This window comes from Suillus subaureus (genome assembly GCF_016647635.1).
Source record: "Suillus subaureus strain MN1 chromosome Unknown BJ212scaffold_4, whole genome shotgun sequence".
NCBI classification, from domain to species: Eukaryota; Fungi; Basidiomycota; class Agaricomycetes; order Boletales; family Suillaceae; genus Suillus; species Suillus subaureus.
The window spans coordinates 1996548-2021495 of NW_024538560.1; the positions used below are offsets into that span (position 1 = coordinate 1996548).

Here is a 24948-nt window from a genome sequence, read left to right on the forward strand (position 1 = left end):
AGTCAGAGATAAGGGAAATGATGTCAGCTAACGATGGCATGAGGCGGTCGTGCTGTAATACATGGACATGATAATGGAGTTGGTCTAGTGATGGCACGGCGAAGTGCGGTCATGACGTAATACAATGGAGAAAATGATAGGGGGGCAACCATTACTGTAACACCGTCTTTCTTCCCGACGAAGAAGAATGGAGAGGATTGAGGTGATTCGGAAGGAACAATTGTCCCTTTAGCTAGATGTTCGTCAATGAGATCATTCATAGCCTTTTCTTCTTTGGCGTTGAGCGGATAGATTTTGCATTTCCGCGGTTCGAAGGATTCTTTGAGGTCGATCTTGTGGTCATATTTGCGTTCTGGAGGAAGGGTACCGTTAGCTACATCACCAAATACGTCCTTATATTGTTGGAACTCTTCGGGTACAAGTTCTTCGAAGGTTTTCTTTGGTTTGGCGGCGTCTTGGGCGAGTGTCTGTGAAATATTGTCAGTTTTCCGGATATAGGTGTAAAAGTCGTCATCATTGTTGATGGGATCTAGAAGATGTGGGAGGGTTTCGTTAGCAGGGTCCCATTCTGGTTCTAATTCTTCTAGAGCATCATAAAAGACATCTTCATCTTCTTCTACTTCGGTGATAAATGCTTTCTTTAGGGTACGCTCCCTTAAGTGGACTTCTTGATTAGTCCAGTCAATATCTGGGTTTTCTTTCTTTAGCCAAGTCATTCCCAGGATAGCGTCTTCTCCTCCTAAAGAGGTTACAAAGAATTGCTTCCGCATTGGGATATCTTTGATCAAAAAGGAAAGTTCACAGTACCGTGTGATTCTTCCAGCTTTGTTTAACGTGCTGTCTACGTTTCGCACAGGTATCAGGGTTTCAAGTTTGTGCGTGCGAACGTTTTCTTTGAGAATGAATTTCTCATCGATGAATTCGCCTTCTGTGCCACAATCAATTAGAGCGGCGGCTACAGTGGTTTTCTCGGTCTTCTTTGATCTGATGGTTAATGGCAAACGAATAGAATTAGTGTCACCAATCGATTGTACTAAAAGTCCGATTCTGGGAGTTTCTGGCTTCTTACCGGCTTTCTTCATCTGGTGTGCTTTAAACGCCTTCCATTCTTGGAATTCTTTGTAGTCGTCATCAGATGATTCCTTGACTACTTTCCTAGTGTTGGTCGTAACCGTAGGGTGGTTAGGGCAGTCTGCGGCTAAGCCTTTCTTACCGCATTTGAAGCAAAGGCTGCCCTTGCGCCTACGCTCCCGTTCTTGAGGAGTAAGGTAAGTTTTCCTTGTCTTCTTCTCACTTTCTTTGTCATCTATATCTACCTTATCAATATCCATGGCGTATGGGTCTTTCGCTTTGGTGTAGGTAGGAGGTGCTATTAAGGTCCTTCAGACCTCAACGTCTAGGGCTTTCTCTAGCCACGTTTCGATGGTAGTGGGGGTGGTTTCGAAGGCATAAATGGCAGAGACTATCTCACGCTTTAGCCCATTTCTGAAGAACATGATCTTCGTGTTCTCTTCTGAGATGCCAGTATCTGTTACGGTGAACCGTAGGTCGACTAGGATAGGCTCGACAATAGACACTCGATAAGAGTGACGTCTAAAGCCGGATCGTAACCTCACAAATGTAAGGGTCTTTAAGACAAGTTAGAGAGTGTCTCCGACCTGAATATCGATATCAGATGCTTAGGATTGGGGGTCCTAAGCAAAGGATGTTCTGGGTAAAACCTAGTAGATTAAAGTGAAGTCTATCTAAGTACAGGACCCGGTTTATATAGGTATGGCCTACTTTAGGGCCGGTACGTATTCGTCATCAAGACGAGTCAGAGATAAGGAATGGCGTCATCGAGACGAGTCAGAGATAAGGGATGACGTCATTGAGACGAGTCAGAGATAAGGGATGAGTCAGCTAGCAACGGCGCGAGGCAATCGTGCTGTGATACACAGATATGGAAAGAAGCTAGTCTAGTGATGGCACAGTCTGGTGCGGTCATGATGTAATACACAGATAAGAGAAAAAGTGATAGGGGCAACAGTTACTGTAACATTACCCCTCGTTTAGCGATGAAGTCACCGACTTCACATATCCTGGTTGGCCCAGTAGATGGGGTCTGCGTCGTAGTTTGAATGAAGGAGGTCGTCTTGTTCCTCGGTGATGGTAGTGCGCGTCATCTGCTTACCGTGAGCGATGGCGTCTTGTTCAATCTCCCAACGCACAAGTGCGTCGTAGAAACCGACATCGGTCCATACTAAAGGAATAACTGCTTCTCCTTTTAACTCCTTGCAGAAGACCGATAAATGGCCCGGGGCATATTCTAGGCAAACTCTGCAATAATACGCGGGGCAGTTCTTGTGGCGGTGGCCAGCGATGTGGCAGTTACGGCATACGATGTTATCTACCGGTGCAGTCTTCACAACTGTGACGGATGAGGATTGGTCTGGGGGGGACGGTGACCGTGACCTTTTAATCGGCACCTTGGTAGGAGACGCGGAGGCGGCTCGTTTAGCGGCAAGGCGAGAAGACCTTCTCTTGAGTGGGAGTCTTCGTTTGGTGCGGGTGATTGGGTCAGGCGAAGGAGAAGTCGGTACGTTAAGTACAGCAATAGGAGGGATGAGATCATCCTGATGTTCCTCGGTATTCTTAGTAGGAGCTGGTGGTGGTACGGGGATAATGACATGGGGTGAGGGTGGTCGTGCGACGGGATTGAGCGCGATTCGCTCGGTAACGATGTGGATGGCTTCTCTAATAGCATCTCTTGTTTCGTCTGGTAAGAGACGGATTGTGGTGTTGCGAATGCGTATGTGAAGGTGGTGGAAAATAGTCTGATGACGTTCATCATCAAGGAGGGCGGCGGTGCGTTCAATGAGGCTGGCATCTCTGATGATTCTGATTATAAGGCCGCTGGAGATGGCGCCTTTTTCTCCAAGAATGCGATCTATTTCAATAGCGTATTGCTGCGAGGTGATAGCGGACTCAAAGAGAGCGCTAGTTTCAACTTGGTCAATGACAGAGAAATAGTCTGTGAGGGTGGAGTCGTCGGAAAGGGTTAGGGTGGAATTAGAGACCGGTGGTGATGTTTCAGAGGGTAATGCGTGTTGTGCGAGGTCGGCAGCGGTAGCATTCTGGTAATTGAGAAGTGTTAGGGGGTGAGCGTTTCCTTCAGCAACGTTGTCCATAGCCACTGTGAGTTCTTGGATACGGAGGATACAAAGGCGTAGTCGTTCGATGTGGGACATTGTTCTCAAAGTCTACAACCCATGGGCCTTCTTATAGGCGGTTAGGATATTGGAGGCATTACTGAGGTTTTCTTCTGGAACCCACTCGTTACTGGCGGATGAGTATCCTTTCCACGATAAGAGATAGCATCTTCGTTTACCCGTTCCTTTGTGCGATAAAATCGCATCAATTTCATACTCTTCTTCGTTATCGATGATGTCAGGGGATGGATCATGGAAGTTCGGTCCGTGAACCTCTGTTTCGTGATAGGTCGATAGTTCGGAAGCATGGAATGTGGGGTGAACTTTCCATTGGGGTGGTAGTTGGAGTGTGAAAGTGATAGGGGATAAAACGGCGGTGATTGGGAATGGGCCATATCGCTTGGGCGCAAGCTTTCGTGAAGGTAATTGCATGATCAGGTTTTTTCCGGATAACCAAACCTTATCTCCAATCTTCCAGGGGTGATATTTCTGCCCGTGAGTCCTTTCTGCCATACGTTGCATCGCAAGGTTATGACAAGAGAGCGCTTCTTCTCTAGACTTCTGGAGCGTGCGGAGTCTCTCTTCTGCTGCAGGAATGGTGGAGCTGGAGAGAGTGTGTGGGAGAGCCTGTGGTTCGTATCCCATCATTAGGAAAAACGGTGAGGCATTGCGAGAGTCGTGTTTGTGGTGGTTGTGAACGAATTCTGCCATAGGGAGTTGCTCTACCCAATTTTCTGGGTTGTTTCAACAGTAGATTCGAAGGTACGTTTCTAGTTCTTGATTGAGTCGTTCTGTTTGTCCATCGGTCTGGGGGTGATAGGCGGTTGACACCGCAATGTCGTACTTCAGGAGTTTGGCAAGAGCCTGAGAGAACTTGGATATGAATTGCGGGCCACGATCTGAGATAACCTTTTCATGTAGGCCGAATCGCCGATAGACGTATTTGAAGAATTTGTTGGCGACTCCTTTGGAAGTTATGGTTTTGGTGCATGGGATAAGAATTACCCCCTTCGTAAGCCCATGGTCGACCACGACCATGACAGAGTCAAAACCCGCACAGGGGGGAAGGTCGGTAATAAGATCAACCGAGACCTGAGTGAAAGGAGCTGCAGCGACGGAAGGAATGGGGACAAGGGGGGGGGTCGTCGGATGAGTGTCAGATTTCATTTGCTGACAGAGAGCACATCCCTCAACGTATTTGCGAATATAGGTACCCATAGCGGGCCACCAGAAATCACGCTTAACCAATTCCTCTGTTTTGAAACGGCCAGGGTGGCCGGCAGTGGGATGGTCATGACATTGTTCTAATATGAGGCGTGGTCTGGCGGGGCGGACGTAGGCGCAGTCCTTGTAGTAAAGGATATCGTCCTTGATTTCCCAGTCGGAGAGGGCGGATTTCATGGGGGGAAGTGACAGACCATCCAAGGCATCAGAAGCAGCAGAGAAAATGGGGTCAGGGTCGGAGGGGTCAGGATTAACGAGGGTGGTCATGAGTTCAGTATCAAGGAGTCGAACAAACATGGAGTCTGGTAAGAGCGTTTCGTTGGCGTTATCATCTGAGGAATTTATTCCGTGATCAGGGCGACGAGAAAGGGCATCGGGAGCAACAAGCTTTGCTCCAGCGACGTGATGGAGTTCGATATCGTAGCATGACAGGATTAGCTGCCATCGGGCTTGCCGACGGGTTAATTTCTGAGCGGTTCTGAAATACAGGAGGTTCTTATGGTCGGTGAATACGATGATAGGATGAGGGTTCCCTTCCAGATAATGGCGCCATTCCGTCAATGCACTGAATAACCGCAAGAAGTTCACGATCAAAGATTTGATAGTTTCTTTCTGCAGGGTTCAACGTCTGGGATAGATATGCGCACGGGTGATAGACGCCATTATCATCGGTTTGGAGCAGGACCGCTCCGGTGGCAACGAGAGACGCATCAGTGGCAACAGCAAACTGTCTGGAGGGATCTGGGTTCCAGAGGACTGGTTGCTTCATAAAGCATTTCTTCAGCTCGTCAAAGGCGGATGTGCATCGTTCTGTCCAAAGGAACTTGACGTCTTTCTTAGTGAGATCAATTAACGGTCTGGCGATGTCGGAATAGTGGGAGATGAAGTTCCGGTAGAAATTGCAGAAGCCTAAGAACGACCGGACTTCTTTTACGGTGGTAGGTGTAGGCCATTCCTGAATACCGGTGGTTTTAGCATCGTCCATTGCTACGCATCCAGGACGGATAATCATTCCAAGGTACTCCACTTCCTGAGCATCGAAGGTGCATTTTTCTGGTTTAAGGAAAAGTCTCTCTTGCCGAATTCTTTCAAGGACGCGCCGGGTGCGTTCACGATGGGAAGTGAGGTCGTTAGAAAATATTAGGATGTCGTCCATATATATAATGAGCCATCCTTCGTTAACCTCCTGCTGAAACGTTTTATTCATGTACGCCTGGAAGGTAGCCGGGGAATTGCAGAGACCGAAGAACATAACATTTGGCTCGTAGAGCCTGTATTCCATAGTGAAGGCAGCCTTCCAACGATCTTCTGGGTGGATACGGATATTGTTATATCCTGACCGGACGTCCATCTTTGTAAAATATTTAGCACCATGCAACCGGGCGACCAGGGAGAGCGGTAAAGGGAGTGGGTAGGCGTTCTTGATGGTCCATTCGTTGATGTACCGGTAGTCTTGACAGGGACGAAGATCTCCGCTTTTCTTTCCTACAAAAAAGAAACCGCTAGCCTGCGGCGACTTTGATTCGGAGATAAAGCCTTTCTGAACGTTTTCATCAATGAATGCCTTGACCGCTGACCGCTCTTTCTCAGATAACGGGTATACTTTGGACGTCTTGGGGATAAACCCAGGCTTGGTGTCTATCCGGTGATCTATTCCAGGTCGTTCTGGTGGTAGTTGATTCAGGCTGTCTTTTGCAAAGATATCAGCGAAGTCATGAAGGTAAGAGGGGACAAGTTCTTCGAACGACTTCTTCTTCTGCTCAAGTCCAGCAGCTAACGCAAATTGCTGGGCTTTGTTACTAGTTTTGAGATATTCGGCGGGTTGAGATAGAGGAGTGGTCTTGGGTTGCCGTTGTTCCGAAGCACTAGTCCCGTCTTTCGTTAATGGAGTATCTAATGAGACGTTGGTGATTACCCGAAGCTCGGCGGCATCGGCGGGATACTCGACTAGGAATTCATCATCTTCTAGATGATAGGTCAAGACTTCTCGCACAGGTGGTGCATAGTCAGTTGTCCATACGTCTTCCTTTGTGTCAAAGGAGTCGTCTTCGTCATCAGGTATAGGATCCAGATCAGGCAGTGCCGATGGGACCGCTTCTTCATCGATTATCTCTTCGATCGTGGCGCGTGGTGATTCTTCAGCCATCTTCCTAGGAGGTGCCTTAGGCAGCACTACAACCGGGATTGGTTCCTTTTCTTCTACCCTTTTACGGAAGAGGGGAGGCAGGCCATTCTTCTTTCATTCTCTGTCGACTTCTTCTTCAACTTGGTTACTCTTCTCTGTCCGAGAGAGTTCCAACGTTTCTGCTTTCCAACGGATTATCGGATCCATGGCGCGTAGCCAGGGGATTCCTAACAAAATCTGATCACGTCGGCCAAGCCGCGTGATGTTAAACTTTCCGATCATAGATCGGTCGTCTATCTTGACGATGAGGACGCAATATCTGGTAATAGCGCCTCCCTTCGCATAACTTCCATCTGCAGTAGTGACTCGGAATGGTTTCGAGAGTTTGTGCGTTCGAATTCCATGAGTTTTGACGAACTCTTCGGAAATAAAGGTTCCTGCAGCGCTGGAGTCTACAACAGCTGTTGTTTCGACGGTTTTCAGACGAGTTTTGGAAACAAGAGTAATGGGAACACGGAGTTCTTTTCTAATTCCAATACTTTGTACAAGTCTGATGGGTACTTCGGAAGATATTGACGTCGACCCAGTCTTCCACATCAAAAATCCTCGGCGAGGCGACAGATCGTTGTATCTTCTTCTTCACTGTCGCTCATTTCTTCTCTGCAAACAGGAATCTTCTTCTTCTGGGGACACGCTTTGGTCATATGCCCCTTCTGATGGCACGTAAAGCAGAGCCCTTTCTTCATATGGTCATTTCTCTCGACTTCAGTGAGTCGGTCTACCTCCATAGCATTTGGATCATGTCGGTCAACGGAGGGTCTGGGGACGTAACGTTGTCCTGACGGTCTGGTGGTTGTTCGATGGTTTGATCGATATGCAACCCCTCTTTGGTAGTTACTATCCAGCCGAATAACGGCGGCAACATATTTGTCGAAATCTACTGGAATGGTTTCCATCTGATAGACGGAGTTAACAATCCCTTTCTTCAACCCGTCATTGAAGAACGTGATAAGGACAGCGTCCTGTTTCACAGAAGCTTGTGCAGCAAGTGTCTTGAAACTGGCGATGTAAGACGTGAGGTCGCCTGTCTGTCTCAACGTTCGGAGCTTGTTCATGGCGGTTCCAGTGGCATCAGCAGGTACGAAGGCCTCTTTGAACTTGGTTTCAAAGTTCGCGAAGGTCCTGTAGGTCTTGGCGACGGAGTTGTCAACTTTGGTGTAGAAAGTCAGCGCCCAACCCATAGCGCTTCCTTCTGTTATATAAGCGAGGGCGGTGATGACCTTCTTTTCATCGGTGTTATAGATTGTAGCGTTAAGCGTGAAATACGCCTTAACTGCATACAACCATCGGAGAGCTTGGGAGGGACTTCCATCATAGGTTGATGGGGCTCCGGCTTTCAGTTCTGGAGAGGTGGCGGTTGTTGTAGACATCCTGACATTCTCGTCGAGTGATGTTTCGGTTTCAGGGGAACGTTACTCGTTCTCTCACTGAGTTCTTCTTCTTCTTGTTTCTGTAACCTCCTTGATGAGGAGGGTCGTAGGAGTAGCACTTTAATCTTTTGTTATGGTGAACCGTAGGTCGACTAGGATAGGCTCGACAATAGACACTCGATAAGAGTGACGTCTAAAGCCGGATCGTAACCTCACAAATGTAAGGGTCTTTTAAGACAAGTTAGAGAGAGTGTCTCCGACCTGAATATCGATATCAGATGCTTAGGATTGGGGGTCCTAAGCAAAGGATGTTCTGGGTAAAACCTAGTAGATTAAAGTGAGGTCTATCTAAGTACAGGACCCGGTTTATATAGGTATGGCCTACTTTAGGGCCGGTACGTATTCGTCATCAAGACGAGTCAGAGATAAGGAATGGCGTCATTGAGACGAGTCAGAGATAAGGGATGACGTCATCGAGACGAGTCAGAGATAAGGGATGAGTCAGCTAGCAACGGCGCGAGGCGATCGTGCTGTGATACACAGATATGGAGAGAAGCTAGTCTAGTGATGGCACAGTCTCGTGCGGTCATGACGTAATACACAGATAAGAGAAAAAGTGATAGGGGCAACCGTTACTGTAACATACTGGGCCATATCTGTGTCCATTAATCTACAACAAAGACTGGTCAGTATTGAGACGAGATAGACTTAAATGTATACTTACACCCCACCATTTAATTATGCTCATTCCTAGTAGAGGTTTCATCTCTACAGCATCAACATAGCTTTTAAAGACGGCATACCATGGTCTAGATGGATCCATATGAGTGACAACAGTCTCATCATTGTCATCTTCATCAGAGCTCTGCACCTTGCAAATTAACTTCTTGAATCTGCTAGCCTTGCCTTTCTTGACGAGTGAAGGTTGCGACATGGATGCTGCCTGGCCCAATTCAAGATAGCGAGCCTCAAACTACATGACTTGTAAGTGATTGTAAGCTGGTGAATAACTTTGTCCAACATACCACTTGTTCTGCACAAGCAAGAACTTCATCTTGCAAATCCTTGGGCCAGTTCTTCTTGAAGTACAACATTTTACCTGTCGGATCAAGCACTGCATGGAACATGAGCATCACAGATACATGGTAGATGAAACAAGGAGAACATACACATAGACATGACATAGGCCGGAGAGTCAGTGGTCTTCTCATAATACTCATTGAGCTTTTGTGCAGTGGCATGCAATGCTGGTGTGAAATGTGAATATTTTGGCCATTCTGCACATGAAGACCAAGCTTGATGGAGAGTCTCAAGTGCAGGGATAGCGAGATGTAGTGTAGTAGTTGATTCTGATGAAAAGGCCTGCTGGGCAATATCTGCATACTGAAACATTAAATCAGCAACAGCACAATATCAAATGATGAAGGTAATGTACCAATAATAGATCAGCAAATTTACCAATGTGGGTCCATTCAGTTGACGCCAATGTAAGGAAATCAATCTTGGCCTGTTTGGTCAAGTCTCACTGTTGTAGACCCATCTCATACACAAATACATTGACATGCTGTTGTCAGACATCAGACATTGCATTATTGAACACTGCAGACTACACTCACCTCTTTATTGCTTTCCGCATGGTTGACCATCACATAGGTTGAGGACCAATGAACCTTCATATCCAGAAGGAGTTGTGTAGGGTGTGAGATGCCAGCCTTGACTTGCACTGTTTTGTAAAGTTCCTTATGTTTCGCAGATGATCACTCCTTTGAACAATTCAGTAAAATGTAATGCGTGAAGAGAGATCAATCACCTTTATGCATATTGAACATATGAGTCCAATCTCATCATGATTATGATGCTTGGTGGTATCTGGCTCATGAGCATGGGGGTTGTGAGGTTTGTAGTGTGGAGCTCTGCTGTATGTACTGATCAGTACTTGGGTGCCAAGATTAATCACATGAGCAAGACAGCTGAACACTATGTGAGCACATATCAACTGTGAAACAAGTGTCTTACTTGATCCTTCATTCATAGCAAGGGAACTCCTTTTTGTGTCACACTTCATAGAGTCGAGCAAACTCCTCAAGCATTGTGCCATTGTTAGAGGCATTATCACAAGTGACATGGCCCAACTATATATCATGATTAGACTAAGCCAAGCAGAATGCAAAGATGACATGCCTTATGTGTGATACTGATGCAATCTAAAACTTTGAACAGTGCACCACCAAGATGCTTCCCATTGTGTGCATTGTTGAGCTGGGTAAAGCCAAGAAGTGCACTTTCGCACTCCCATTGCATTGTTGACTTCTCTTCAATCCAGTGGCCAGTGACAGCAAAATATCCATCAGTGTTGGTGGCTTGCCATGCATTGCAGGTGATATTGATTACTCCACTAACAGCAGTGCTCTGTGTTGGCAGATGAGATGTGACATACATTTAATGTCATCTGGAGTCTGTTAAGAACCATGCTCAAAGGAGAGAGAGACTGACTCAGAGGGGCTTGGCCTCAGCTCATATGCTGTGCCCCTTACCCAAGTATGTGCCCTTCATTTCAGAGGAAGTCCGATGATGGTCCAACAAAGTCCGGAGGACTTCCAGAGGCTGGCTACTCTGGTGGAGAGTGCAGGAGGACTTCCGGAGGAGCATGGGAAATGTCCAGAGGAGCGCAGGAGAGTTCCGGAGGAATGCAGGAAGTGCTCAGGAGAGTTCCCACTGCAAGGTAATACTTCTACAGGAAAACAGGATGGAAGGATAGGAGGTCCGGAGGACAGGAGGACAGGATGTTTGGAGGTCCAGAGTATGGAGGACAGGAGGTCCAGAGATACGGAGGGTGGAATGTCTGAAGGACAGGATGCCCAGAGGTACAGAAGACAGGAGGTCTGGAGGTCCAGAAGGAATAGGGGCTACATTGGACTTCGTCCAATGTAGAAGCAAACAGAGGTAGACTACCCTAAGGTAGAGTCAGAGGGACAGGAAGTGGACCTAAGTCCAGAAAGAGGGTAAGTGCTGGAAAGGCAAGACTCCAGCCTAGGGAAGCAATCCCTAGACTTGGGACAGAGACATAGGGGACAAATCCAAAGGTCCGGAATTCCAGCCTAGGGAGTCCATCCCTAGGCCTTTATGGAAAAGGACAAACTCAGATGGACTGAAGTCCAGAAGAAGATTGGGCAAGTCTAAGGTGATATTCAGACTGAGGACTCTACTGTAGTTGTACAGGGGTTATATACTAAAGGCTATCTGAGAGGATCAGTAAGCAAAGGAGTAAGGCTATGTACGAGCATGCAGAAACACATTGGTAAGTAAGACGGAACATAAGTAAATGAACTCAGAGATGAAACTAGTACAAGGATCAATCAGCAAGATGGAAACAGAGATAACTGAGAACCAGAAAGGGGGAGATGCCTAAATGGGGATAGGCGCAGGATCTCGGACAGGGGGTGGGAATAGGTCCAGAGATCTGGAGATCTGGAAGGCAGGGCGGAAACAGGACTGAGATATGTGAGGTGGTGGATGTAGTCCAGAATCTGAGAGGAGGTAAAGTCTGGATGTCTTGCTGGATGGAATGTGCATAGGGTGGACAGGATAGGGGATCCAGGAATGAGTCAGATATGGGGTCCGGAAATAGGTCCGGAGAGCGTGGGAATATGATGGGATCTATGTCTGGCATATGGGATATGACAGAGTCTCATCAAATGATTCTTAAATATTTGCATGATCTTGGTGCAGATGGCTTTGCGACCAGGGATTTTGACACCATTTGTTGCCCATGAAGCGACATTGATCATCTCCTGGAACTTCAGGTGTTTGAGGGCTTGGATGGGCTAGATAAAGGTGCATCAATTGTTACAGTGCCCCACTCTTTTTCCCATCATCACTGCAGACTCCTATATGGCTGCACTTCTAACACTTCCTTTTCACTGTGCTGTTTCCTCATGGTCTCTCTTATCTTTGACTCATACCTTGTTTTCCCATGAACCTTCCATTTCTAGTACTAGTTACCCTTTGCCCAGCTTGGTCTGTGCATGATTCCTTTACATATATAAACCCTAGTTACCACTTGTATTTCCTCTAACTTGAATCTACTTGGTTCTCTCTGATACTTGAACTCTAGATCCTGCAGGAGTCTAGACGATTGCTCCTGAAGGAGGTATTGACTCGATAAGGCTTAGTCCTTGATCGACCCTGATCCTTGATTCCTTTATTGGAACAACACTCTATCCAAGTTCATAACATCAATGGTCATACTATTAGATCAAGCAAAGCATACATACCTGGTCCATTGCAACCAACCATTCAATTGCAGCTCATTTGAATAACTTATCTGAGTATGGTATGACTCATTCAGAGAGTTTGCATTCAGTCAGATGCAAGTTAATGGTCCGCTGTGCCTGCTTGGCCTTCTCCTTGCGAGCCTTGACATCACCCAGTAACATAGACTCGAAAGAGTTCTCTTTTGCCCATTGTCAATACTTTCCCTACAGTAAAATCATATATATATGCACAATGAATATATGAAAGAAGTTCACACACCGCAAAATTAGCTTCAGCATGACAACAGAGAGTTGTAGACTCATTCACAAGTATACACTGTTTCCTATTAATTTGGTGTGAGTGAGCAAGCACAATCATGACCTTATAGACTTACAAGCATATCTTGCACTTTTGGTGCTTTTTGACCTTGCCATTGGTTCCCATATGATTGAACATTGCACCAAAAAATGCATTGAGATCGGCAGTCTTGCCTTCACATGTTGGAGCTGTGTCAGTGATAGGTTGGACATGAACATCAATAGGAATGCCATCATTGTCAATCAAATCTACATTGATTGGCGCTGATTTGCACAATCTTTTGGCTACCAGGTATCAGTTTTAATATTTGTGAATGGAAAAAGAAATTTACATCATGGATTGGTGTGCACACCTTCATGTTCCTTGGTGCATGCATCTTCATATTCCTCTCCATCAGATTCATCAACAACTGCTTCAACATGTGTCTGTTTACCCATTTTGAGTGTTGCCGAGGTTGCCAGGGTTGAATGTGCAGTGTCACCTGTTGAGCTGGGGGTGCCAGTTTGATCTGTGTTGGAAGTGTGTTGAATTTCAGGCAAACGCCTTGTAGCCTCAGCTGCAAGAAAGGCATTAATAGCCTTGGTTTGGAATGGGAGAGCCGCCTTCTCTGAGTGTTGGAGAAGGGTGGCACTGGGCTTCGTTTGGTGGACTGGCTGTGCATGACATTCGTCATCACTGTCTGTGTGGATGGTTCCAACCATTAGAGACAAGTAGTAGAAAACAGATATGAAAAAAATACCATCACAGATGCATGCCTTTTGTCCAAAAACAAATGCTCTAGTTGTCAAGCTTGCAAATCACAAGAGACTCATAAAAGAGGGCAAATTACTGTAATTGATCTATCCACCAGCAACAAAGTGAGTTATGTCGAGCTTGGAAAGAATGAAGCTCTGCAACTCACTGTCATGAGCTCATTCAACGGAAAGTGAAAGTCTATAATGAGATAGAAGCGGGATTCTGGGGTCATCAAGTGAGTGGTGTTTGCGACACTGCAGGCACAGTTCTGTGTGACATAAGCCGCGGCTTCGGCTTTTCAAAATCTCAGGCCAGGCCAAAGCCCTCACCAAGCCGTGACGTTGGCCCGGCTTGGCCTGGCCCATGGCCTGAAGCCGGGCCGTGCACATCACTAACAGCAGGGCATTTGGACACTCGAGATGCGATTGGGACACTGGGCCTCCCCTAGACTAGACTGTAATGTCCTACATAGAGTACTTCTCTGCAAAGGACAGAAATTGGATATATATAAAAAAGGTATGCGCAATGCAGTGACATTCACTCTAAGCCTGATGTTGGAACTTAGCAAGGGCGCATGGGAGGACCTTACGGATCAACTGTCGTGCCTGCCTTAATCTGACACATGGCACAGACTATGAAAGATGTATGGATGTCTCGTCAGAATCACAGCTTTGGAACTATGGAAGCACAAACAATTCGCAAGCCCATTCGTACTGCCTTTACATCGGCAGGGTGGCGGAGCAGCTTGCCACGAGCAATCATGGGGATTGCATTCTTTGGTGCTCACTCCGTATACTTCGAGAGACTCCAAGGCGTTTTGCTTTCCGATGGCTTGACGGCCTCCCGGGAGTTTGGAGGTTTAATTGATAACTTGATTTCGGAGTGGGAAAAGTCAAACCTCCTGGTATGTCCCGCTGGTATTGATGAGATATATGGGACTGATTGTGGTACCATCAGGCAACTATACTTCTAGGGTGAGGGAGCTTTTTTTTTGAAAGCTGCTGATTGTCTTACCGTGCTCATTCCTGAAGGTCAAATATTGGTTTCTAAGTTTTGAATGTAAGAGAAATTCCTACGAATGTCCTGCAATAGCTAATACATGATCGTCAGAACCTTCATGCATTGCAAAGAACGGCGTCCCTCGCATCCACGCTCTTTTCGATAACTAGTTTGATCACTGGCGTGTCTCACCTCTGGCAGCATCGCTCAAGGTCAAACCCAGGTTATCTTCAAATTGTGAGGTTTTGTGACCCCTTCGCTTGTGACGTGCCAGTGCTCACAAAATGGAACCCATAGATACAATATTTCTACCATCGGTTGCTGATCTTTGACTCGGAGACTGTTTGCATGATAACAGCATGCTTTCTATCCATCCCGATTGTCATGTTACAATGGTTGGCATTGTGTTTCTTGACTGCCCTCATAGCCTTCTCTACCCAGGAGGTCAGCGAGCTAGGGAGTGAATTTCTATCTGCCATCTTGTGTGTTCTCACTATCTGCTTCTTTGGTATAGTGGTATTCTTCTGGAAGTCGTGGAGGGATATGAAGTCGCGGGTGAACTAATAGTTCGAATGGTCACAATTGTGAGCCGTGATGAGAATGTTAGTCTCATGAGGTCTAGTGTATCGCTGTATGTACATGTCCCCCAACACCAACACCCAGAGTAATAGGTTGCGTTGCAAGGACACAACACTAAGGAGAAGTTACACAGCTGCCGACAGCCAAGTGTCCACCTAGCTTATCACAGCGGGCTAGCAGCGAACCTCCCATATCTTTTCCTCGTTAGGTTCCGCTTTCCGTCACTCCCATCGTACACGACCGGAGTACTTCTATCAACTACAAGAAAAAATGCTAGGGACCACCATACTACGAAAGCACCGCCGTGGTCCCGTGAATTAAAGTCGGAGGGCGGGGGACACAGGTGTCCCTTTCCTGGTCAGCAGTGTTCTCCGTAGAATATTTCATAGGAGAGCTGTCTACTGTCAGAAGTAGGCGCGTTTCCAACCTCTAGTCCACCAGAGCATATCATTAGGCTAGTTGAGGGAGGCTACTGGAGACGCATCCCGATGCTAGTATATAAGTCTGTTCGAACGCCTCTGTTGTTCACTACAATCACAACGCGCCTCGTTCTCGCATTGAATTATGTCACGCGTCGTGAGAGCCGCACGATATCTGTACTTTCTAACAACCCCGTCTGCAACTCTATCTGCCTGACCGTCCCGTTGGCCCGAGCCGCCAGGTTTTAGGGCAAGGAAGAAGTGAAATTGGCTTGTCTATTTGGCACCAACCTTTGGGTTCTAACACGTGCAAACAGTCTATTTGCAGATGTACAGTGGAAGTGCGAAGTAGTAGTTGGTCTTGGTAGTTTCAATTGTACCCTACGCTTGCAAACCTGCTGGGAGCTTTCTTATGGCTGACACAGCTCCTCTAAATGGTCCAGAGCTTGACCCTTGGCAGGACACCCGTCCTTTTTCTTCCGATGTCTTAACGAACGGATGCAACCCTTCCGCGGATGATTACAATACCAATGACGTGCCCTTGTCATTGAACGGGATTCATCATTCTACCAACGGAAATACGAAGGCAGAACTGCGACACATGAACTCATCTAGTGACAACAAGAACGCCTTAGACACAGGATACGTGGACTCAGAGAATGCAGCGCGTGAGCCTGAAAGCGGCGTGGAGGAGTCTGAAAGCGGAGAGGAAGATGATGATGAGGAAGGGGAGGAGGATGATGAGGAAGTGGAGGGGGAAGATGAGGAAGGGGAAGATGACTACGAAGACGAAGAGGAGGATGAACCAACTCTGAAATATGAGCGTATGAGCGGGGCGATCAACGACCTTCTCAAAAAGGACTCGGCTTCTGCTCTTGCAGTATCAAATAACCTTCTGGTAAAGCTTTCATTCTAATGTGGGCGGGAAAAGAGTGACCCCGAATTATCTAGGCACTTGGAACGCACAATGGTATTGTTCACATTGTCGATTTAACGGGTAAACGCATCAAGTCGTACAAACCTCATCAAGCTTCAGTGAGTGATGCAGAGTTTGACAGTACTGCGGACTTCGTCGCGACTGCCTCCATCGATGGTAGGGGTGGGTTCTGGCTCGGCCATTAAATTCTAATAACTTCACAATTAGGACAGGTTGTTATTCAATCACTCTCGACCCATGAGTCATACATGTTCGACATGAAGCGACCAATCCGGACTATAGCACTAGAACCTAATTTTGGGAAGAAAAGTACTCGATCGTTTGTATGCGGAGGCATGGCAGGAACACTGGTACTGAGAGAAAAGGGCTGGCTGGGGCATAAGGAAACAGTCCTCCACTCTGGTGAAGGTCCAGTGTGGCATGTACGATGGCGGGAACGCCTAATTGCGTGGGCGAATGACTTGGTGGGTTCACATTGATATATCCTGGCTATATTTACACTGTCCATGAACAGGGCGTCAAGATCTATGACACACAGTCCCAGATGCGCATCACATTCATCGAGCGCCCAGCTGATAGCCCTCGTGCAGACCTTTTCAAGTGCACTTTACATTGGCAAGATGATACGACTCTCCTGATAGGATGGGCGGACTACATAAAGATCGCGTGCATTCGAGAACGCCCTCATACTGCAACCGCATCGGGCAGTTCTAATCAACCTCCTTTCATCGTTGAGATCACCGCCGCATTCCAGCTTGACTGCATGGTTTCAGGGATTGTATCAAACTCACCCTCGATGCCAAGATCCAAGGATGGATCTTCTGCGCAGGACAAAACGCCGCAATCATTCTTGATATTGGCCTACCAAGCACCAGATACATATGGCGACGAAATGACGGAAGATCGTGCAAGACAAGCTCGTAAAACAGCTGAGCGTCCTGAACTACGGATAATCTCTCACACAGGTGAAGAGCTATCAGCCGATGCGCTTGGTGTCACGAATTATCAAGCATGGAGTTGCAACGACTATGTGATGGTGGAGGTCGACGGGTCGAGTTCGCCAGGGAAATCAGGAAGATGCCACGTCGTAATTAGCCCTAAAGATATTGTCATCGTGCGGCCCAGGGACAGGAAAGACCACATCTTGTGGCTCGTAGATCATCAGCTGTATGACGAAGCTCTCGAAGAAGTAGGGAAGCTTGACGATAACGAATGCTCTGCGGATGGCGATCAGTCTGAGATCAGTCCTATCGCTATAGGAGAGCGATATATCAGACATTTGGTGGCTGAAGGTAAAACCATGTTTGATACCGTTTCTGCAGATCTCAGCTTAAAATGTTGTCAGGCAACTTTGCTAAGGCTGCAAGCCTCTGCCCAACGGTCTGTAGCACAGACGTCGAACGTTGGGAAAATTGGATTTTTGTTTTTGCTCAAAGTCAGCAACTGCAGGTGCGTTGACTCTGTAATGTCATGTGTGCGCAGCTTAGCTGTTATTTTTTTCGCAGGCAATCATTCCTCATGTCCCCACGGAGGCACCTCAACTTGGCCACCTGGTCTATGAGATGATTCTTGCCCACTTCCTTGTGCATGATAGGCAGGTATATCATGTGAATGTCCTGGACGTAATTAGCACTGATTTGTTGTATAGTCTCTAATGCGCACTATCAATGAGTGGCCGAAGTCGATTTATGATGTATCCGCCGTCATTGTTGCAGTGCAAGCAGAACTTGACCGATCGCCATCATCATCATCCTCAAGAAGCCTACCCGCACCGGACACTGTCATTCTCATGGAATGTTTAGCTGAGCTGTTTGTGTAACCCATGGAGTTGTTTAATTCTCGCTGACCTCGGTTCCAGTTATACTGCTAATCGACAATACGGAAAAGCCCTCCCGTTTTTCCTCCGTCTGAGACGACAGAATGTATTTGAACTCATCCGGGAACATAATCTCTTCACCGATGTGAAAGATCAAGTTCTATTGTTGATCGAGTTTGATCAAGAGCTCCTTGAGAAGCGGAAACAAGAAGGCACAGAAGCTGAAGCAAGTTCCAGCGAAGCAATCGCTCTACTGGTGGATCATATTCATTCTATACCTGTGCGATCATATTCTCCTATCTTTTAACTTGTCTGAACAGTTGGACAGATCGTTCGCGTGGTTCAGCAGCTCCGTGATCGCCCCTTCTACCTCTTCCTTTACCTAGATGCCTTGTTTAAAAAGGACTCTCAGCTTGGGTTCGAGTTCGCCGATCTTCAGGTAAGCCCACCGGTGATACGAGTTTGAATACCTGTTGTATCGATTTACAGGTTACGCTGTTCGCCGAGTTTGCAACACACCGCCTGATTGATTATCTTCGGGCAAGCACTTCATACAATCTTGAGACGGTCCGTCATTTATTGAAGCTGGTCATATTGTTATCTGACATCCTTCAGGCGTATAACGAGTGCAAGAACAGGGATCTTGTAACCGAGATGGTGTTCTTACTTGGTCGCATGGGCAACAACAAGAAGGCGTTAACGCTCATTATAGAGCGCCTAGGCGACGTGCATATGGTACGTGATTGGGCAGATGAAGACCAACAAACAGTGACATTCAGCAAATATAGGCCATCGAGTTCGCTAAAGAGCAAAGTGATGACGACCTTTGGGAAGACCTTCTCAAATATTCTGAAACACGTCCGAGTAAGCGATTGATGAACCCCAATTTATGCATGGCTCTTACTCTTTGTAGCTTTCATCCGCGGTCTACTGGAAAATGTCGGAGCTGAAATTGACCCCATCCGTTTGATTCGTCGGATCAAGAACGGGTTGGAAATTCCTGGCCTCAAGGAAGCATTGATCAAGATTCTTCATGACTTCCATCTTCAAATCTCTCTTCTGGAGGGATGCCAAACAATTCTCAACGGTGACAGCTCCGACCTTGCCAAGACGCGATCAAAGGGCCAGAATAGCGGGTTTTTCATGAAATGTGCGAAAACTTATTGCTGTACCCACCCCTGCGTCATTGATAAACTCGATGCCTGTTCTAGCAAGATCAATTTGTGTGCTATGTACGCAACCCCTACAACGATTACCACAAGACCTTCTTTTGCTATTCTTGTGTCATCACGTAGTTCATGCCAGCTGCATAGATGGTATGACAGACATTTACAGCCACGAGGAGCCCAGTGAAGGCATGAGTATGCTCGCTAGTGGAGTAAGCGCTAAGATTGCTTTGTGAGTTCACACATCTACATTTTTCTCATTTCTCATTTTGTTCGGTAGCGCTTCTGTGGTACGAGCTAGAATTCATCAGGGTTGTCCTGTTTGTTACCGGAGGAGCGAAGGGAATCTGATGTAACTACATGTTTTGTCTCTCTGCATGATTTACTGTATACCTTGCATTCACGCAATCATCTCTTCTGGATACCATTTTACTTACGCATTCACAACGAGCGCGTTCGACTGCTGGTGGAAGTGCCACATCTCTTTGGTTTGTAGAATGTGTTTCTCGACATGCAGGCATTTCGTCAGTACTTTTGATCAAGCGTTATTTGTTTGATCCTACATTAATGGTATTGATATACATCGCATGTTCTTGTTCCCATCCTTTCCCCAATTCACGCCCAACTTCCGCAACATCTTGCACCTCTGTTGGCTCCTAAAGACGTCATCCATCTCATACAAAAATATGTTTAGCCCGTCACACGTTGTGGCCTGCGTGTAAATGTGCTTCAGCATTGTTAATCTTTCTAGTGAAGTCCCTTGTCCGACCTGCTCTCCACTGGAGATACAGAACTCGTCGAGGTTATGAGATGAAGTTTCACATATGATGATCGCACAGCCTGAAACGTCAAGACGGACGTACGAGACGATGTTCAGAAGTGGTTTCAAGTGAAAGTAAAGCTACTCGGAAACAGGGTAAACATGTTCAAGTGAGCTAGCATATTATAACACAAGCACAGAGGGCTATTTGAACAAAACAGCTACCGTCAAGGTACAAATGAAAACTACTCGAGGATTTCTGTGTTTCAAACTATATGAGTAACCGCTGGCTGCGAGCGCACCATCTCCATGGGAAGCGTAGAGCGCGTTTCAATCTTACTTGAGAGCTGAGTGAAGTGCAGTTGATGATTGTAGACGGAGAGACGGGGAGAGATTACTGAGACACTTACCAGTGAACCAAGCACGTAAGCCGGCCTTCATATCCTCATCAGTCTTATCCATGATGGATTGGTACGACTCGATGGCTGCTCCAACACTACCTGCCCGAAAGAGTGCATAACACTGTTGCTGATTCGCAGTTTGCCACAAGGACTTGAGGTCCCAGCCAAAGGGCTGCGGAAAACACGCAGTTAAGCACGACACAGTGTGCGGTTGCGTCATATCAGCGTACCGCGACAAATTCGTCGTACATCAAATGAATTGGCGATTTGTAAAAGAAAGTGCTGGCATTGGTGGCGGCAGTGAAGTGCTCAACAGCTTCGTTGTGGCGTACGCCATCCAAGGCAATATTTCCAAGCTGGATGCGTAGGTAGGCCTGGTGCACGAAGGGCAAGAAAAATCAATGACGGAACATGAACCTGATATGATCGAGCGCATGGTACTCACTTCCACGACACGACAAGCAACAGGATCGGCATCGGGACACGCGGCTAGCTCTCCGATGCGAAGCATCGCCTCTTGATGTTCATTTGCATTGAACAACGCAATGGCCTAAAACCCGCGATGAAGCAAGAAGTATACTAGAAAATATTACGTGCCTTGATCAAGAAAAGGAAGTGATCTGTCTTCAAATCTCCGTTCGTGAACATGGATGCAAGGTCAAACGATATCCTTGCGGCCAGAACCTGCTTTTGTCCGCAGAAGGCAATGCCCTTGGAGATATGGCCTGCCAACGATGGCTGAATGCTGACGGACTAGACCATCGTCAAAGTTAACTTTTGTAAGGAGGTCATGATGGGTCAGCTAGTCTCACCTGAATTGCATCTTGAAGCGCTCGGTCCCAGTTGCGTTTTCGCGCCATAAAAAATGCGCGATTGGCATAGGCGGTGTGCTTGTTGGTGTCAGTGTCAATATCCAGATTTAGCACCTTTTCGGCAGTAGACCAGTCCCCAGCTATGCACGCGTTGCGGGCTGTCGAGTTCATAGCAAGGGCCTGCGCAAATCGTGTTCACGTTGCGTTATAAGAGTCAAAAGTAGAAACATGCCTTGAAATCAGAGTAGCTTTGAGTCTTGGCGTGAAAAAGACGCTTAGACAATGAATGGACAGGAACATGAAAACAAACTTACTTGGTGCGTCAACTGCTCCTTCATAAGGCCATCATTTGCACCATCCTCTGGAAAAGTATCCTCGGATGTTGGCCACTCTGAGATCTTTTTATCCACACCTCCACTGAGGATGTGCTTGCCATTCGCAGAGAACGTGACGCAGTTCACCTCTCCAGAGTGCTTGAATATGGCAATGGTTTGTCGATCTGAGAGTCGCCACAGGCGGACACGGTTGTCATGAGACGCGGAGGCAAGGAGAGTGCCGCTAGAGTTCAGAGAAATGGCATGGATATTCTTAAAATGGCCCTTCCAGGGATCACCAACCTGCTTCCAGGTCGATGTATCCCACTGTCGTATGGTGGGATCATTCCCATTGCCCCCCAAGAGAAGCCGTGAGCCATCGAGCGTCCATGCGAGTGAGTAATTGAATCCTCCGCCAATCGTTGTCGTCGGGAGAATGGATAGTGATGGAGTATTGTAATTGTACCTCCAGTAAGTTTGGACTATTTGGACATTGTTGTCCGTTGCAACTGCAAGAAGTTCCCGCCAGTGGTTAGATGGCGAATACCGAACGCAGCGGACATTTCCACCACAACTGAATGAATTTTGCACATTGCACAAGTGCTGCCACGTTGGTGCGCTCCATAGCTTCATGGTCGTGTCAGATGATCCACTGGCCAGCTTGCAAGAATCCCTTGAAAAGTCAAGGGAAAATATCCAGCCGTCGTGGACTTTATTAATCACTTGGTTGAGTCGTTCCCCAGTTCTTCCATGCCAGATGATGAGCTCTCCGCTCTCGTCACCGCTTGCTATCCATTTTCCATCTAGTGAAACAGCCAATGCCCACACCCGACTGCGATGCCCCTCCATCTTCTTTAATACTGCACCTGTCTTCAAGTCCCACAGACGAAGCATCCCGTCATATGAGCCCGTGACCATGCGTTCGTCGTGGAGGGTTGCGACTGCGACCACGCGATCTCCGTGATCTTCGAATGTTCGAATGGGCGTAGTGCTTGGAATGAGCGCCGTCATTTTAGTGGAGCTGCAGCGCACTTGAGGTGGACTTGGTGTGCACTGTGTGGGGGGACAGTGTCTTGCTCAAAGTTGCGGAGGTGCGTGTGATGGGGCGTTTTAAACCTGCCCCATAGTATTGACCTCTCACTAGATACTCAAAACATGAGGCTATTATCACAGGTACCTTGATGATCTGAACGAATGAGCTCATGCGTTCAAGTCGTGTTGCCGCAACTTTCCATATCAGTCAACATGGTTGTTTCAGGTGTCCACGCGGCAGACAGGAATACGGTTCACCTGATTCACCTGATTGGCGATGCTCGAATTTTAATCAAGTCGTCATCCGAAGACATAGTGTTCTACTCGGTTGAGCTTCTGTCCCATGGAATGTTCGGAGCGGATCCTACGGTTGCGAGGCTTCCTTTGATCTCTTCTGGTTGTCGGCGTCATGGGTATGTGTGATTTGCCATTGGCATTGAAGATAATCGACAATCAAACTCTGATTAACGATCATCGAATAGGTATTTACTATTTACCCCAAGTCGCTATGGTTGAACGTTGGATTATTTTGGATTCTGGGTTTTGAATCGGCAACTGGAAGACATGACGATCGGATTTCCGGTGGTTGAGGATGGCGATTGGCGATGACCTACTAGATGACCCCACTAGTTCGTGTTTGTTTGTAGAGTTTGAGGCTACTTTGCACATAGAAACTCTGGAGATGTGGCGGATTGTGGCCAGTACCGATAACGGGCTTATCGATCACGGTTGGTATGGGCAAATTGGAGATCAACCGTCGGTGGTACTTTCACCTGTTTACATAATCTTTGAAGAGATCACAACTTTGAGTCTGAACTCAAATTGACTCCATCCGCTTGATTCGTCGGATCAAGAACGGGTTGGAAATTCCTGGCCTCAAAGAAGCGTTGGTCAAGATTCTTCATGACTTCCACCTTCAAATCTCCCTTCTGGAGGGATGCCAAACAATCCTCAACGGTGACAGTTCCGACCTTGCCAAAACGCGATCAAAGGGCCAGAATAGCGGGTTTTTCATGAAATGTGCGAAAACTTATTGCTGTACTCCTGCGTCATTGATAAACTCGATGCCTATTCTAGCAAGAACAATTTGTGTGCTATGTACGCAACCTTTACAACGATCGCCACAAGACCTTTTGTTATTCTTGTATCATTACGTAGTTCATGCCAGCTGCATAGATGGCATGACAGACATTTACAGCCACGAGGAGCCCAGTGAAGGCATGAGTATGCTCGCCAGTGGAGTAAGCGCTAAGATTGCTTTGTGAGTTCACACATCCAGTTTGTTACCGGAGGAGCGAAGGGAATCTGATGTAACTACACATTTCGTCCCTCCTATGCATGATTCACTGTATACCTTGCATTCACGCAATCATCTCTTCTGGATACCATTTTATTTATGGATTCACATCGAGCGTGTTCAACTGCTGGTGGAAGTGCCACATCTCCTTTGGCTTGTAGAATGCATTTCTCAACATGCAGGCATTTCGTCAATACTTTTGATCAAGCATCATTTGTTTAATCCTAAATTAATGGTACTGGTATGCATCTCGCTTACCATGTTCTCGTTCCCATCCTCTCTCCAATTCATGTCCAATGTGTAAGGAGTGTCATTCCGCTGGCTACGGGATTCCCTTTGTACCGCCACTCACTTAGATATAAAAGTCTGTCATTACTTTATGTATCTTCAGTGGATTAACTCCCCCTGGTCATTCATCAATCTTCGTCGAACTCTTCAGCAGCATTATACATAGTTGGCTCCTGAAAATGCCATTCATCTCATACGAACATATGTTTGATCGCACTTAACTCACAGTCTGAAACGTCAAGACAGACGCACGAGACGATGTTCAGGAGTGGTTTCAAGTGAAAGTACAGCTACTCGGAAACAGGGTACACATGTTCAACTGGGCTAGTATATTATAACACAAGCACCAAGGGCTATTTGAACAAGACAGCTACCGTCAAGGTACAAATGAAAACTACTCTAGGATCTCTGTTCCAAACTATATGAGTAACCGCTGGCTGCGAGCGCACCATCTCCATGGGAAGTGCGTTTCAATCTTACTGGAGAGCTGAGCGAAGTGCAGTTGATGATTATAGACCGAGAGACAGGGAGATATTACTGAGACACTTACCAGTGAACCAAGCACGTAAGCTGGCTTTCATATCCTCATCAGTCTTATCCATAATGGACTGATACGATTCGATGGCTGCTCCAAAACTACCTGCTCGAAAGAGTGCATGACACTGTTGCTGGTTTGCAGTTTGCCACAAGGATTTGAGGTCCCAGCCAAAGAGCTGCAGAAAACATGCAATTGAGCATGAAAAATTTTCGGTTGCGTCATATCACCGTACCGCTACAAACTCATCGTACATCAGATGAATTGGCGATTTGTAAAAGAAAGTGCTAGCATTCACGGCAGCAGTGAAGTGTTC

General features: G+C 46.9%; 6 protein-coding genes across 6 annotated transcripts; 3 read left to right on the forward strand and 3 right to left on the reverse strand.

Moving 5' to 3' along the window:
* Positions 1-8602: 8602 nt before the first annotated feature.
* On the reverse strand, positions 8603-9616 carry BJ212DRAFT_1476821 (uncharacterized protein; the record flags this gene model as incomplete). Its single annotated transcript, XM_041339439.1, has 7 exons — positions 8603-8626; positions 8695-8943; positions 8996-9084; positions 9140-9353; positions 9406-9477; positions 9526-9534; positions 9587-9616. 7 exons carry the CDS (start codon positions 9614-9616, stop codon positions 8603-8605), a joined length of 687 nt encoding a protein of 228 aa, XP_041198027.1.
* A 2046-nt stretch (positions 9617-11662) lies between these two features.
* BJ212DRAFT_1215943 (uncharacterized protein) lies at positions 11663-12277 on the reverse strand (the record flags this gene model as incomplete). The annotated part of the gene is made up of 2 exons (XM_041329302.1): positions 11663-11794; positions 12245-12277. Coding segments are annotated over 2 exons (165 nt in total), but the record flags the coding sequence as incomplete, so codon positions are not given.
* A 159-nt stretch (positions 12278-12436) lies between these two features.
* BJ212DRAFT_1574426 (uncharacterized protein) lies at positions 12437-12970 on the reverse strand (the record flags this gene model as incomplete). The annotated part of the gene is made up of 4 exons (XM_041342109.1): positions 12874-12970; positions 12619-12819; positions 12504-12567; positions 12437-12448 (listed from the first exon to the last, which is right to left on the reverse strand). Exons 1-4 carry the CDS (start codon positions 12876-12878, stop codon positions 12437-12439), a joined length of 282 nt encoding a protein of 93 aa, XP_041198029.1. The 5' UTR covers positions 12879-12970.
* A 929-nt stretch (positions 12971-13899) lies between these two features.
* Positions 13900-15132, forward strand: BJ212DRAFT_1296480 (uncharacterized protein; the record flags this gene model as incomplete). The annotated part of the gene is made up of 4 exons (XM_041332464.1): positions 13900-14181; positions 14574-14758; positions 14791-14878; positions 15064-15132. 4 exons carry the CDS (start codon positions 13900-13902, stop codon positions 15130-15132), a joined length of 624 nt encoding a protein of 207 aa, XP_041198030.1.
* Positions 15133-15633: 501 nt separating this feature from the next.
* BJ212DRAFT_1327454 (uncharacterized protein) lies at positions 15634-19889 on the forward strand. Its single transcript, XM_041334635.1, has 15 exons — positions 15634-16172; positions 16226-16367; positions 16419-16675; positions 16726-17503; positions 17557-17660; positions 17717-17809; positions 17860-18020; positions 18070-18307; positions 18356-18466; positions 18517-18594; positions 18643-18762; positions 18816-18891; positions 18941-19177; positions 19239-19425; positions 19474-19889. The coding sequence occupies exons 1-15, from the start codon at positions 15687-15689 to the stop codon at positions 19547-19549; spliced, it is 3144 nt and encodes a 1047-aa protein (XP_041198031.1). The 5' UTR covers positions 15634-15686; the 3' UTR covers positions 19550-19889.
* A 3104-nt stretch (positions 19890-22993) lies between these two features.
* BJ212DRAFT_1585262 (uncharacterized protein) lies at positions 22994-24031 on the forward strand (the record flags this gene model as incomplete). Its single annotated transcript, XM_041342356.1, has 6 exons — positions 22994-23141; positions 23184-23275; positions 23367-23532; positions 23590-23610; positions 23671-23773; positions 23992-24031. The coding sequence occupies exons 1-6, from the start codon at positions 23105-23107 to the stop codon at positions 24029-24031; spliced, it is 459 nt and encodes a 152-aa protein (XP_041198032.1). The 5' UTR covers positions 22994-23104.
* Positions 24032-24948: the final 917 nt, after the last annotated feature.

Excerpts from the sequence above, each read along its gene's own strand:
- BJ212DRAFT_1327454 (XM_041334635.1), top strand. The coding sequence starts at position 15,687 with ATGGCTGACACAGCTCCTCTAAATGGTCCAGAGCTTGACCCTTGGCAG. Across the intron at positions 17,661-17,716 it reads CTCAAAGTCAGCAACTGCAG|GCAATCATTCCTCATGTCCC; the intron begins GTGCGTTGACTC and ends TTTTTTTCGCAG. Across the intron at positions 19,178-19,238 it reads TAGCGGGTTTTTCATGAAAT|CAAGATCAATTTGTGTGCTA; the intron begins GTGCGAAAACTT and ends TGCCTGTTCTAG.